The sequence below is a fragment of the Leuciscus leuciscus genome (assembly GCF_965113295.1).
Source record: "Leuciscus leuciscus genome assembly, chromosome: 21".
In the NCBI taxonomy this organism is placed as follows: Eukaryota; Metazoa; Chordata; class Actinopteri; order Cypriniformes; family Leuciscidae; genus Leuciscus; species Leuciscus leuciscus.
The window spans coordinates 28783598-28796440 of NC_138745.1; the positions used below are offsets into that span (position 1 = coordinate 28783598).

At 39.2% G+C, this 12843-nt stretch overlaps 2 protein-coding genes across 6 annotated transcripts in view; one reads left to right on the top strand and one right to left on the bottom strand.

The window, feature by feature from the left end:
* The window catches only part of slc38a10 (solute carrier family 38 member 10), a 31708-nt gene extending 22539 nt beyond the window's left edge, over positions 1–9169 (top strand). For 3 of the 5 annotated variants that reach the window (XM_082153030.1, XM_082153031.1, XM_082153034.1), the window contains 7 exons: positions 26–188; positions 2354–2521; positions 2599–3063; positions 3277–3375; positions 4060–4080; positions 5200–5439; positions 6240–9169. In XM_082153030.1, coding sequence (XP_082009156.1) covers positions 26–188; positions 2354–2521; positions 2599–3063; positions 3277–3375; positions 4060–4080; positions 5200–5439; positions 6240–7384 — 2301 coding nt within the window. In that variant the 3' untranslated portion in view covers positions 7385–9169. The remainder of the gene's footprint in view (positions 1–25; positions 189–2353; positions 2522–2598; positions 3064–3276; positions 3376–4059; positions 4081–5199; positions 5440–6239) is intronic. The other 2 variants (XM_082153033.1, XM_082153032.1) reach the window with 2 other exon arrangements.
* Positions 9170–10648: 1479 nt separating this feature from the next.
* On the bottom strand, positions 10649–12699 carry ndufaf8 (NADH:ubiquinone oxidoreductase complex assembly factor 8). Its single transcript, XM_082153037.1, has 3 exons — positions 12435–12699; positions 11284–11394; positions 10649–10888 (listed from the first exon to the last, which is right to left on the bottom strand). The coding sequence occupies exons 1-3, from the start codon at positions 12513–12515 to the stop codon at positions 10868–10870; spliced, it is 213 nt and encodes a 70-aa protein (XP_082009163.1). The 5' UTR covers positions 12516–12699; the 3' UTR covers positions 10649–10867.
* Between the last annotated feature and the right edge of the window lie 144 nt (positions 12700–12843).

Here is a 12843-nt window from a genome sequence, read left to right on the forward strand (position 1 = left end):
CTTCATTCCTCTCTTTCTGTTTTAGCTGGTTCTGTGGGTCGGTCTCGGTATCCTGCTCATCAGTACCTTCACCACGCTGTCCATTTCCTCCAACGAGCCGCAGAAATTAAACCCCCCTCTGGATGTCCCTGCAAGAACTGAGGACAAGCTTCCTATCCTCATCCCCCACGAGTTGCCCAAAGTACCAGGTACATCAATGCCTAATATTTTTGGAGAGAGATTCATGATGAGTTGAAAAATGGTACAAAATAGAAAATGAAGTTCTGAAAAGATGAGTTATAATGCGAAAAAAGAGAAATAATTGTGAAAGAGCGCAAATTAATAGCTCCAGTGGAAGGCCTCTGTTTGAATCAGTGACCTGAATGACGCCCTTCAAACCTGAGCGCTCGGTGTCCCAGAGCAGCAGTGAAACGGCCGGTGGCGTTTTCCCGTTATGGCTCCGGTCAGGGGAGGAAGATGGGAGGGCGTCCAATTCTGGGAGAGGGCAGAAACGACAGTGTTCCCTCCAACACAGGCTGATACAGGACAGAGGCTCGTAAAAAGGCACATACCAGGAGCGTCCCAACAACTTCATCCACCATTACCTCTCCTTTTCTGTTCTGCCACTCCTCCTTCCTCTCCCTCTCACTCCCTCCTGCTGACTGACACTGGCATTTATCATTGAGCGGACACCCACTTCCACACCTGTTTCCTGTTTACAGCGTGCTGTTGAGGGCAGCTGTATGAAAACGCAGGGCTCAGCGAGCGAGCGAGTGGAACATGGGGCCCGCGGGCATGTAGAGGTGTGCGTTTGCAGCTGTACACGCAGGCACGCTTTGCTTTTCAGGATTGTAGGGAAGTGCACCCAACCCCCTTTACTATACGCTCGCTCTTTCTTTCCAACTCCCTTCTTTCTTGTCTCGCTCCCTTAGATAATGTTTATCAAGACTGCTATCCTTTCTCATTGGAAATGTGTAACTCCTTTCTGCATATGCATAAATGCTGTCGTGCAATAGATTATCTGTTGCGGTAGTGGACTCCGGTTAAAGAAAGGTGTGGACATTGTAAATATTCAAAGGCTGTTTTGCACAGGATGAGTGGCAAGGTTATATGGAAAGCACTGAGCATCCATCTCATACCCTTATTATAAATCTTTACGGTTCTGCTCGTATCATGTTGGTCTTTCATGCTCTGCTGCCCTCTACTGGTATTTGTGTGGTGCACTCTGGGATTTGTAAGACTGGGCTGCAGCTGAAAAGCATGCACATATTTTAGTTTCAGGCTAAGTAAAAAGAATATTGTATATGACAGCCTTAGCCAGTTTAAGATACAAGTTCTTTGGTTTGAGAGACTCACATTTGTAAAAAAGCTTCTTAATGTGCAAAAATTTAAATATTTTTTAATACACATTCATTGTCGTATTGTGAAATACCATTCAAAAGAAAAAAATATAGTTTATTATGTAGTATTACCTTTCTCTGAAACAGCTTTACTTTTTGACTCATGTCACCAAACCCTCTAATTCGTCAATTCTATATAGGCTACCATTAAAAAATGTAGGGTTTTGTAATTTTTTTTGAAAGAAGTCTATTATCCTCTCCAAGGCAGCTCTTATTTGGTGAAACATTCAGTAAAAACAGCAATATTATTTTGTTTATTTGTTTATTTTATCAGGGACGATACACATTAATAATACATGACAATATGTCAAATGTGCCAGATTCAGCTAAATTGGCTAATTTTTATCCACATTCCTTTGTGAAATATTTAAAAACAAATGTGAAATACTTTTCTATTTTAATATATTTTAAAATGTGGTTTATTCCTGTAATGGCAGAGCTGAATTTTCAGCTTTTTGAATTCTCTATTCTTCAGTTTCACATGGTCACATGGTCAGAAATCATCTTTCTTATATGCTGATTCTGTGCTCAAGAAACATATTTATTATTAATAATGTTGAGAACAGTTTTGCTGCTACAAGATACAAGAAAATACAAGATGGTTTTGATTTGTTTGAATGCTCACTGGATAAATTAAATTTATACCTTCAACTTTGGGGATTTTTGCCATAATGAAGACCAATGCAGTGTTGTTACCATAATTTTGCTTTATTTGGATTAGTTTGTCTGTACCTAAAGTAGGGTTTTTGTCAAAGAGTCACACTGCAAATTACATCTAAGTAAAGAACCAAAAAAACCAACAACTTTGAGACCATCGTTAAAGAGCCACGTGAAGCCTGAGAGTCATAGGTTGATAACATTGGGTATGGGATAATTTTGACATGCCTTTTACCTTGCACAGAAATTTGATTTTTTTTTTTGTTTGTTTTTTGCACATTGTGACATCTAGTTTGTCTGTCTGTTTCTAATGCAAGAGAATGGAGTGGATCCTCATCCAGGAGAGAAGCCAGATAGGCCCCCAATAGAGATTAAACAGCCAGCAGAGCAGGAAGCAGCAGAGCCCCCTCAAATTAAAGTACCTGTGGAAGTGGCAGAGGGAAAGAATAAGGAGGAAGAGGTTCAGCTGAATCGCCCTGGAGCAGGTAATGCATTTAGCTTTGTAATGTTGATGGCTTTATGAACTTCTGAGCAGTTAAGAGTTATGACTAATCTTGTATAGGTGTAGCGGTCCCAGAAGGGGAAGCCCACCGCCATGAGCCGCCCATCCCTCATGACAGAGTTCAGGTAGATGAGATCAAAAACCAGGAGGAGCTAGAGGATGAAAAGAAACAACCTGTAGCTGTGGAGGAAGAAAAGAAACTGCCTGCCAGAGAGGAGGAGGAGATTCTTGCTGAGCAGGGGGCAGGGCAAGCACAAGACTTAGGGCAGGAATCTATAAAAGAGGAGAAGTCAAAAGAAAAAATAATTGTGGTGAAAAGGGTTGTAGATCAAGACCAGCTTGCAGCTAATGAGGTATTGGACAAGGCAGAAAATCCAGAAGATCTGAAGAAGGTTGAGCCCTTGGTGGTACATAATGAACCAGAAAACCTGCCTGAAGTGAATGAGAAGCATGATGAGAATGAAGTGGCCAGAGACAAGATACCAGAGGAGATTGTGAAAGCCCCTGAACCCCAGGATGAGAAACGTAAGTGAACACATTAGCATTTCCTTAACAACTCTCTGACAACCTCCCAGATCTTCATAATATGTAAACATCTAGTTTCTGTTTAGCGTCCATGACTGATAAACTCTTAAGTAGTAGTCTTTGACCTTTTGTATTTATTCATATTCTGTTTATATGGCACATCATAAGGCCCAAGCAAATGATTTGTTCATTCATTGACTGTGCTTCCTCCAGCGAAGGAGAAGCTTCTTGTGCAGGAGCACAAGGAAGAGAAGGTTCCAGATGGAAAGGATGGAGGAGCAGACAAGGATGAAGATGGGGACAAGATGGAAGGTAAGTGCTTTATCCATCACAGAACATTGTCCATAAGCTATAGGAAGTGTGGTTTGAAATAGGCTTGAAAAATAGTGGTTCCTGTTCTGTTATTCAGTCAGATGTGTGAGCTCACAGTTGCAATTTTCCCTTCTCTTTTTCTGGTTCTGTTATTCTTCATAACTCCTGGCCAGATGGTTTCTACCCTTGTTTCTTAGTGGGAAATGGACAATGGACTTTATTTCTCTCTCTCTCTCCATTCATCATAGGTTTATTGTTACACAATATCTAAGATTCATAAGATTCATAATATTCATAATTCATTTATAAATATATAACTCCTTTACCCATGACTTAGTAGGATACAATACAAGATCATTTTATTAAGCAAATTTATTCAGCATTTTATTCAATCCATACACTAGAAAGTAGTATTTGATATGTGAACCTATCTTGCCCTTTTTCTTTTCTAAGTAATTGTTTTACTTTCTCTGTTTTCTCTGGCCGACATCTGAACTGTCATATTGCATTGCTATGCTCAGATATACTGCAAGGAAGCACCAAATCTTAAATCTGTCTCTTTCACGTGGCTTGTTTTTTTATTAAGGCACTTTGCACTCTTTCTGCTGTCTTTTTCTCTTTTGTTTCTCGATTTCTTATCTTCCTCCACCATTCTGTTGTGCCATGGACTCCTGCCTCCTACAGTGATTAAAAAGATTGTTGCAGGTACGAGATGATGTGTATTATATCTGCTGTTCTTCTCAGTTCATTCAGTCTGTCATCTTTGCTATTATTTTTAAGTCATTCTCTCACACTTCAGTCATAACTGTTAATAATAGTTTAGTTTACTGTATATAGCCGCTTTTCCACCATCGGGCCAAGCAGTTCTCTTTGCTTAACCGTTCCATTCCGTGCCGATCCAGGCCAGCCGGGACAGATATGGTTTCATTTTCCACTGTGGTGCTGATAACAGAACTCTTCAGAATGTAATACAAATGTGTCAGTCATTGTGGTCAGACCGTTATGGAGGATGATCAGATATTTCTTTTAATTTTATTATTAATTTGTGTTTATATTGCTGAAATAGTGCACAGAGAAATTGGTAGCCAGGCAACAGACAAGTGACCAACCGTGCTGAAAATTTCGGGGCCGAGAACGGTTTGTAATCATGTCGTGCTGAACCAGGCTCAAGTGGAAATACTGTTCTTAGAACTGTTCGGCCCGACGCTGGAAAAGCGGCTTGTATAGTGTGTATAGTGATCTATAGCTCTGGAAGTACAACTCTCTCTTGTTTTATGATGAAAGTGATTTATTTGGTAGAATTCCATATTGATGTTTTTAGGATTCCATATTGCCTAGCAATGCTTTAGCACATGCATAGAACCACCCTAGTAACTATCTAGCAACTGGCTAGCAGTGCACTAAAAATCACACAGAACAACACAGCAATCGCCTAGCAGCCACCTAACAATGCACTACTAACTGCATAGAAACACCCTAGCAACAACCTAGAAGAACTTAACAATACGCTTGAGAATCAGAACACCTTGTTTTGATTATTGCTTGGCAAATACTGGGAAAGTGATCAGGCCAACTACAACATCACGCGGCAGGTTTTGTATAGGCATTCACCACTAACATTTTCTTAAGAACATTTTAAAATCTATTTTTGATTTGATAAACAATCAGATTGACAATTGTTTTGGCCATTGATAATTACAATGTAATTATATTCAAAGGATTTTAAATTTAAAATACAATTTTAATATTATTGTATATTTTAAGGCATGTTGGATCATTGTTTCTTCTCTTTTTTTTCTTTCTTTCTGTTTGACTGATCCTCAGAGGGTCAGTTGGACCATGCTGTGCTGCTGCAGGTCATTAAGGAGCAGCAAAAACAGCAGAAAAGGCTTCTGGACCAACAGGAAAAACTTCTGGCGGTGATTGAGGAGCAACACAAGGAGATCCACCAAATTAAGGAGGGAGAAGAAGAACCAAAGGCAGTTGAACAGCAGAAAAGACATGTGGACCAGGAGGAGGTCCATCAAGTAAAGGAAGGAGAAGCTGAACCAAAGGCAGCAGCAGGTTAGTCTCTAAAGTCAGATAATGATCCTGTTTACAAGCACACCAGTATGCTGATAACTCACAAAAATCAGCTTATTGAAATAATTTGTTGTTTACATGAAAATCAATAACCAGACAACACAAGTAAGCCGCCTTTACAAGACTTTATTAATAAATCAGGTTATTTCCCGGTAGTGAAGTCAAAACTTAATTTGCATATCTGACTCAAGAGTATGTCATTTGTTATGTCGATTGTGATGTTAAATAAAGCATTAAAAAGAATACTGCAATGTCAGCGGGAAACTTACGACTGAAATATTATCCAGTTACAGATGCAGCATTTTGACTGTACCACTTCTGCACGAGATTTCAAGAAAAGAGTGTGATAAAAAAAAAGAGTTGCCCTGTCTGGATGTGTTCCGGTCACGTATCACACATGCGCACTTCAACAAGCCAACAGAAAGCTGGTTAATGCGTTTACATGCTGGGCGAAATCGCCGTAAGGGGGAAAAAATCTAGCTGTGATGATAGGTTTATGCATAAGCCTTTTATGACCTTACTCCGATAAAGGAAATCGGGTTAATGCAGTTACACGATCACGTGCATTTCCGGCTTATTAAGCATAATCTAGTTAAGAATGTGCATTTAAACGCATTCATTGTTTCATACTGGTGGTACCAATACAGACACAGCTCTTCTCAAATTTATTTGTGGCCCTGGTCATGTAGTGAAAAATAAAAAGAGAATGAGCAGTATTGTTGCTCCCTTCTGAAGTGATTTTGCTTGCAGTGCAGTAATGAAACACATCATGTCTTTTGTAGGAGAGGGTGCAGATGATGTGGAGAATGTTGTGCAGAGGCAGCTGGAAGGGATGGCGGGGTCAGTGAAGCCTAAAGTTGCCGCTGTCATTTCGGCCCAGTTGCAACAGCCCCAGGGTGAGCCGGTTCCTGAGGACCCAGCAGCAAAAGAGGCTCATGTTGTAGCCGGTCTTCCCCACAATGCCCTTGAATCAGTGCAAGAAGGAGGTGCTGAAGTTCTCAAGAAGGAGCTGGAGCTGAAAAACCAAGCAGGGCAAGGCGAAGCAGTACCTGCAGAGGTCGATGCCCAAGGTCTTCCGCTGCACCAACGAGAACCAGAACCATCCAAAATCAATCCTGACCCTCTTGCTGAGGAGCAGAGATTGAATCAGAAACTGGCCCAACTGGAGGCGGAGAAGGAGAGAATAGAGAAAGACAAGTTGGATAAGGAAAGGATTGAGAAGGAGGTGCAGGCCCGTGTTGAGAAGGAGAGGAAGGAGCGGGAAAAACGAGAGGAACTGGCACGCGAGCAGGAGCTGGAACACGTGCGGCAGCAAAAGGAACAGCTGGAGAAGGAAAGGCTTGAAGCGGAGAGGTTAAAACAGGAACAAGAGAAGATTGATAAAGAGATCATGGACCGTGCCGAGAAGGAGAAAAGATTGTTCGAGCACAAGGAACGGCTAGACCAGATGCAACAGGTCATTGATGCGCGACGTGGCCAGCAGGAGAAGGAGCGGCGGGACAAGGGAAGTCTTGAGGATGAGAGTTTAAAACGGGAACGAGAGAAGACGGATAAAGAGATCGTGGAACGTGCCGAGAAGGAGAAATCAATACTTGAGCATAAGGAACGACTAGACCAACTACAGCAGGTCATTGACGCGAAGAAAGAGCAAGGTGCACCCAAAGAAGAACTCCCGCCGGTGCCTAAGCAAAAAGGAGGCAGGGACTTGAAGGAGAATATAGAGGAAAAGAGGAGCGGACAGAATGACCTTAGGAGGAGGCGCAGATCTGTGGACCCTGAGGGTGGAGGAGGTGCTGACCTGGATCTTCTGCGGGACGTAGGAGGTTTAGACTTAAACGCTGACCTAAAGGGACAGCTGCTGGCAGGGTCTCTGGTTCACACACGCCAGCTTAAACAGACGTTTCAAAGGCAGGAGAATGAAGACTAGAGTAGAATGTTCTGGAAAGACAACCTCTGGAACCACATGGACCTCTCAAATGGACGTGCAGACAAAGTGATCTGGCTGTGAGAAGAATCTCTTTCCTCCTCATTTTAAAAGTAGACACAACAGTCCTTTTGGGTTCATGATGACAGTGGGCACTTTGATGTGATCCTTTAGTTGTCCGCCGGGAACACTGAATCCATAGTCCCTTATGAGCTTCCATTATTGTTTTGTGTGAGATTTTGCTGAATCTGGTGCAATAAACAGAATGTCTGGTGTAATAAACTGAGCGGGCATCACATTAAAAATGGGCCTTGATGGGCACGCTGGGCATTTAAGAATATTGTGTTTTGGACCATCGCATAGGAAGGAAAATGGCACAAGTGTACCCCCTTGTGTCTGCTATGGTAAATTATATGCCAAGTTGTAAAATGTAATTTAGTTATTGCATACTTCCGTCTGTGAATGAAAATAGAAGCCAGAAACTTCCGTCGGCTTTACAATTAATATGAGGTGAAAAACCTCCGATTTTTATTTTCTCTAGGAACTATTGGACCATTTACTGTGCCTTAGTGTTTTCAATCTGCTATTCTGTATTTTGAACATGGAGTGTTAATGTTACCTTGGCTAATATGTTCAGTGGTCAGTCTGATTGGTAAAAATGAGTTTCTTATCTGAGACTACAGTCACTGACATCTTTGTTTTTCCAGTGTACATTGTTAAGTCCAGCCAGAAACTTCCTTAATGGGTTTCAGAAAAATCCTGAAAATAATATTTTCTTTCATATTCATCCAAAGTCCTTTATGATCGAATTTTTTAAGTTCTTTCTCTTTTTAATGCAATCAAATGTACGCCTTTTAAAGGAGTGTCTTTCTATGTGGGTCTGCTGCAGTATCAGATTTTTCTTCCAAAGAGTTAACTTATAATTAATAGTATATTTAAAAGTTAACTATATTGTTAACTGTTACATCTAATAGTTAGTCAATAAGTGAATGAAGTATGAGAATCGCTGATGTTCCGACTGATGCAAAATGTCTGATTTATTGCTAGCTGACTAAAATTGTGCGTTTTGTTTTTCTCTTTTGATTTGTTTGTGTGTTCAGCTTGTCTTTGACTGTTTTATCACTATGAAAGTATTCAGCTCTCATCTTTTTGAGGTTTTCTGAAATTGGACCATATAGATTCTTGATTTAGTGTTGAACGTAACTGTTTCCCATAGTCAATTATTTGTTTTCACTGTGCAATGGATTTCTTTTCAGGGTTGCATTGCTTTGTTGTTCTTCATTCCATATTTGCCTATGAAGATGTGATTCTTATCAGTGCCTCATGGGTTTATGTTCTGCAGTGATGATGTGTATCTGAAGTCTGTTACACCCACACTGTGTGTGGATTGTGTCTTTTTTTCCCCAACTGCATTTTTTTAATATACCTTGCTGGTTAAACTAACCATGGTAATTGATTATTCTTTTGATAAATTTCCTGATCTCACTTCTGGGGATCTTACATTTTATATTTCAAAAGAGCAAATGTATATATATATATAGAGAGAGAGAGAGATATGGTTTGAAATCAGAAGATATTAATGGAAAATGCTGCCTTCTCAGTAACACGGCTTACTTATCCATGTACAGGTGTTTATAAGTTATCAGATGACGTGGAGACCTCTAAAAATGCTCAAGTTACATGTTAGCAGACTTCAGAAGTTGAAAACTGTTTGGCCTAAACCATATTAGTTTGTTCTTTTGGGTGAAAATTGGGTTAAATTAATAAAAAGATTTATGTGTAACAGAATTTCTATGCAAAATGTTCTTTGTGTTCATATTTCAAGTTGTGATATATATTATATTAGATGTACAAATTATGTCTATTATCTTTTCCCCTCAAGTTTAGGATTTTAGCTTACATTTTATAGTGAATAGTACATTTTTCAGTTCATTTAAAGGGATAGTTCACCCAAAAATTAAAGTTCTGTCATCTTCAAGTGGTCTGTATGAATTTCTTTCTTCAGCTGAACACACAAAAAAAGATATTTTGAAGAATGTGGGTATCCAAAAAGTTGATGGGCCCCATTGACCCAAAAAAACCTAACAAAAACAAAATATTTTTTGTGTGTTCAGCAGAAGAAAGAAAAGCAGGTTTGGAACAACTTTTAGGGTGACTAAATGATTTACATTTTTGGGTGAACTATCCCTTTAAACAGTCCTGCACTGTGACAAACAATTTTTTTTGAATGCACAACATCCTGTTTAGTCTCTCAATTAATATGATGTCATAAATATGGCTCGCTTGATGACTATACAAAAATAAGAAATGTTTAAAACATTGTTGCTGTCCCTGGTTGATTTGCCATGTCGAGTATTGGCACGATAAAGGACAACATGTGCTACATTAATGCTCAATGTGCACAGAACTGATTGTCCGCATAAGCCTTTTTAAAGTCAGGACGAGTTCCCCAGCCTAAACCTTTCGATTTTATAGCCAATTTGGACCAAACACAACCATTTCCAAAGGACCATTCTCTTTCAATTAACACCTTGTAGTGCACTAAAAATGTGCGAATGAAGCCCATATGAAGGACGGCCACAAACACTGATTGTGACTAAGCTAAAGCATAACCTGTAGCATGTGTTTTCTTATAGATATACAGGTCATTGCTTTGCTTGAAACATTTTTTTAATACCGGAGCCATTCTTCGTTTGTTGATCCCCAGTCATTAGTGGCTGCCTTTATGGCCCTTCTATCAATTAACATGTGGCTAATGAGGGTGCGGGTTGTGCAGGAAGGGTGTATTTAACAGTGGCACGGTTTTACATTCCATACGAGACGACTAAGAGCCCATAATCTTTTGTGGTGCCAGTGACATACACCCCACGGATACACATTAATCAGCTGGCCTTTCATGTTTCAGCCTGCTTTTGTTTGATTGGAAACAAACCCCTTAAAACCGCCATCCTAGATTTCAGGAGCGAGTCCAAATTTGGAGCCTGACTGGAGTGCTGATCTGCAATCGGCGGTCAAGGGCGTGATAATGACCACCCATCACGCAACACCTCATATCTCATTTCTCATTCTGACACTCCCTCATCAATTACACACTCCAAACAACACACAACGTCTGGTTATCATTAGTCTGCCTCTTTTATCCCAATTCTGATATATTGATATGTGAAAACAGCAGAGTAATGATGCAGATGGTGATATAATTCAGTCTAAACTGCCTCTATATATTATATTGTAACGATATGTCTGAACAAAGGAAGATAATTATGATTCCACGTTTTTATGAAAATTTTTTATTGTGGTTTTGTGCACAATACAATTATCCATTTGAAACACATTATTAATATATCTGTGTGTATATACAGAGAGAGAGAAATGACGAAAGCAACTACGAAAGAAGATATTCATCACCAGATGTTTTACTGGCTAATTAATTAAAATGATCTCCAACGCTGTCAAGGTTAACATGATATTTATTCATGATGTTGTTCACTTTACTCCCTTTTTCGCCTGCAAATATAAAACAATTAGTTAGGAAAAGCCAACAAAATATATTATATACACATTAAAACATTTATATTACAATATCTAGACAGAATATTTATACATTAATATAAAATTTGTAATTTACAGTGATGCATTTGGCAGATGCATTTATCCAAAGCTACTTGCATTGCATTCAAGGTTTCATGCATTCCCTGGGAATCAGACCTATGACCTTGGTGTTAGCGCCATGCTCTTATGTTTGAGCTAAAACAATTTAATAATAATTAAAGTATAAAATAATTAATAATCTTAAACATTGTTTTCTGATTAATGTCTCTAATGTAGGTTTGTGTGAATAGGATACTTGTCAAAAAATATATACTTGTCAATATGCAGCATAATCGCAATAAAACACTCACAGCGGATTGAAAGCAGCTTCTCAGGGCTTCAAATTCTTTGACACACATGTTTTTGGTCAGCTCCTGTTTTCCAGTGGTTGTGGCGGCCACACATTTCCCATAAGCAGCTGCCTAATAATATAATAATAGACAAACAGACAGCTTTACAAAACGATAGTATAATGCATCTATCTATCTATAATGCAAATCTCCCAAAGCTGCTCTACTGGACTGAGATCTGGTCACTGTGGAGGCCATTTGAGTACAGTGAACTCATTGTCATGTTCAACCAGTTTGAGATGATTTGAGCTTTGTGACATGGAGCATTATCCTGCTGGAAGTAGCCATCAGAAGATGGGTACACTACACTGTAGTCATAAAGAGATGGAAATGGACAGCAACAATACTCAGATAGACGGTGGTGTTTAAACAATGCTCAATTGGTACTAAGGGGTCCAAAGTGTGCCAAGAAAATATTTTAAACACCTTTACACCACCACATTTACGTAAAATTCTGACCCTCCCATTTGAATGTCGCTGCAGAAATCAAGACTCATCAGACAAGGCAACATTTTAACAATCTTAAATTGTCAAATTTTGGTGAGTCTGTGCGAATTGTAGCCTCAGTTTCCTGTTCTTAGCAAAGTAGGTGCACCTAATAAAGCGGCCGGTGAGTGTGTGTGTGTGTGTGTGTGTGTGTGTGTGTGTGTGTGTGTGTGTGTGTGTGTGTGTGTATATATGTATATACAGTATATAGGCTATGTATATGTATATATATATATATATGAAGAGTTCAGATGCAAAAGCCTCTAAGTGCCATCTGAAATTTTCTTCTAGAATGATAATTGTTATCAAGCTCATATATTTAAGTTCAATAATTTCACTTAAATGGCAATGCAAATTACCTATTAATTGTCATTTGAGTGAAATTACTGAACTTAAATATACAAGCTTTATAAAAATGATCATTCTAGAAGAAAATTTCAGATGGCACTTAGAGGCTTTTGCATCTGAACTCTTCATATATATATATATATATATATTAAATACACACACACACACACACACACACACACACACACACACACACACACCACACACACATATATACAAATACATGCACACATGACAATACTGATTAAACTAATAAGGAATACTGAATGAACGTGTACCTCTCCTGAGCACTGAGCCAACAGCTCTGGGAAGAGTCTCATTCTCGCTCTGCTGCGAGTCCAAACATTTGAACCAGACATAGTTCAAAGACTTGAAAATAATCCTTTAAATAGCAGCTAAATAATACTTTGGTGTGTCGAAGTTCATTTAAAATATCTGTGACCCATCATAGTTATTCACAAAAGTCATACACTCAGAGATTAATGTAGTGTGTATATTCAACATGGACAGCGCCATTCTGTTGACCTCTGAGATAACGTGTGTGAACCTCCCATTGACGAGTAATTGGCCAATCAAAGCGTTAATATGGAACCAGAAAAATCTTCGCTGCTTTCTGATTGGTTGATTTTTCTGTTGTAGTTTCCTGCGTCTGATGAAGAGCCAATAGTAACATGAGTTGATTTCAAA

What these genes read in the sequence shown, in the direction of transcription:
- ndufaf8 (XM_082153037.1), bottom strand. Translation starts at nt 12,515, where the DNA reads ATGTCTGGTTCAAATGTTTGGACTCGCAGCAGAGCGAGAATGAGACTC. An exon ending in TGGCTCAGTGCTCAGGAGAG is followed by an intron (nt 11,395 to 12,434) that starts GTACACGTTCAT and finishes TTATATTATTAG; the next exon opens with GCAGCTGCTTATGGGAAATG. An exon ending in GAAGCTGCTTTCAATCCGCT is followed by an intron (nt 10,889 to 11,283) that starts GTGAGTGTTTTA and finishes TTATATTTGCAG; the next exon opens with GCGAAAAAGGGAGTAAAGTG.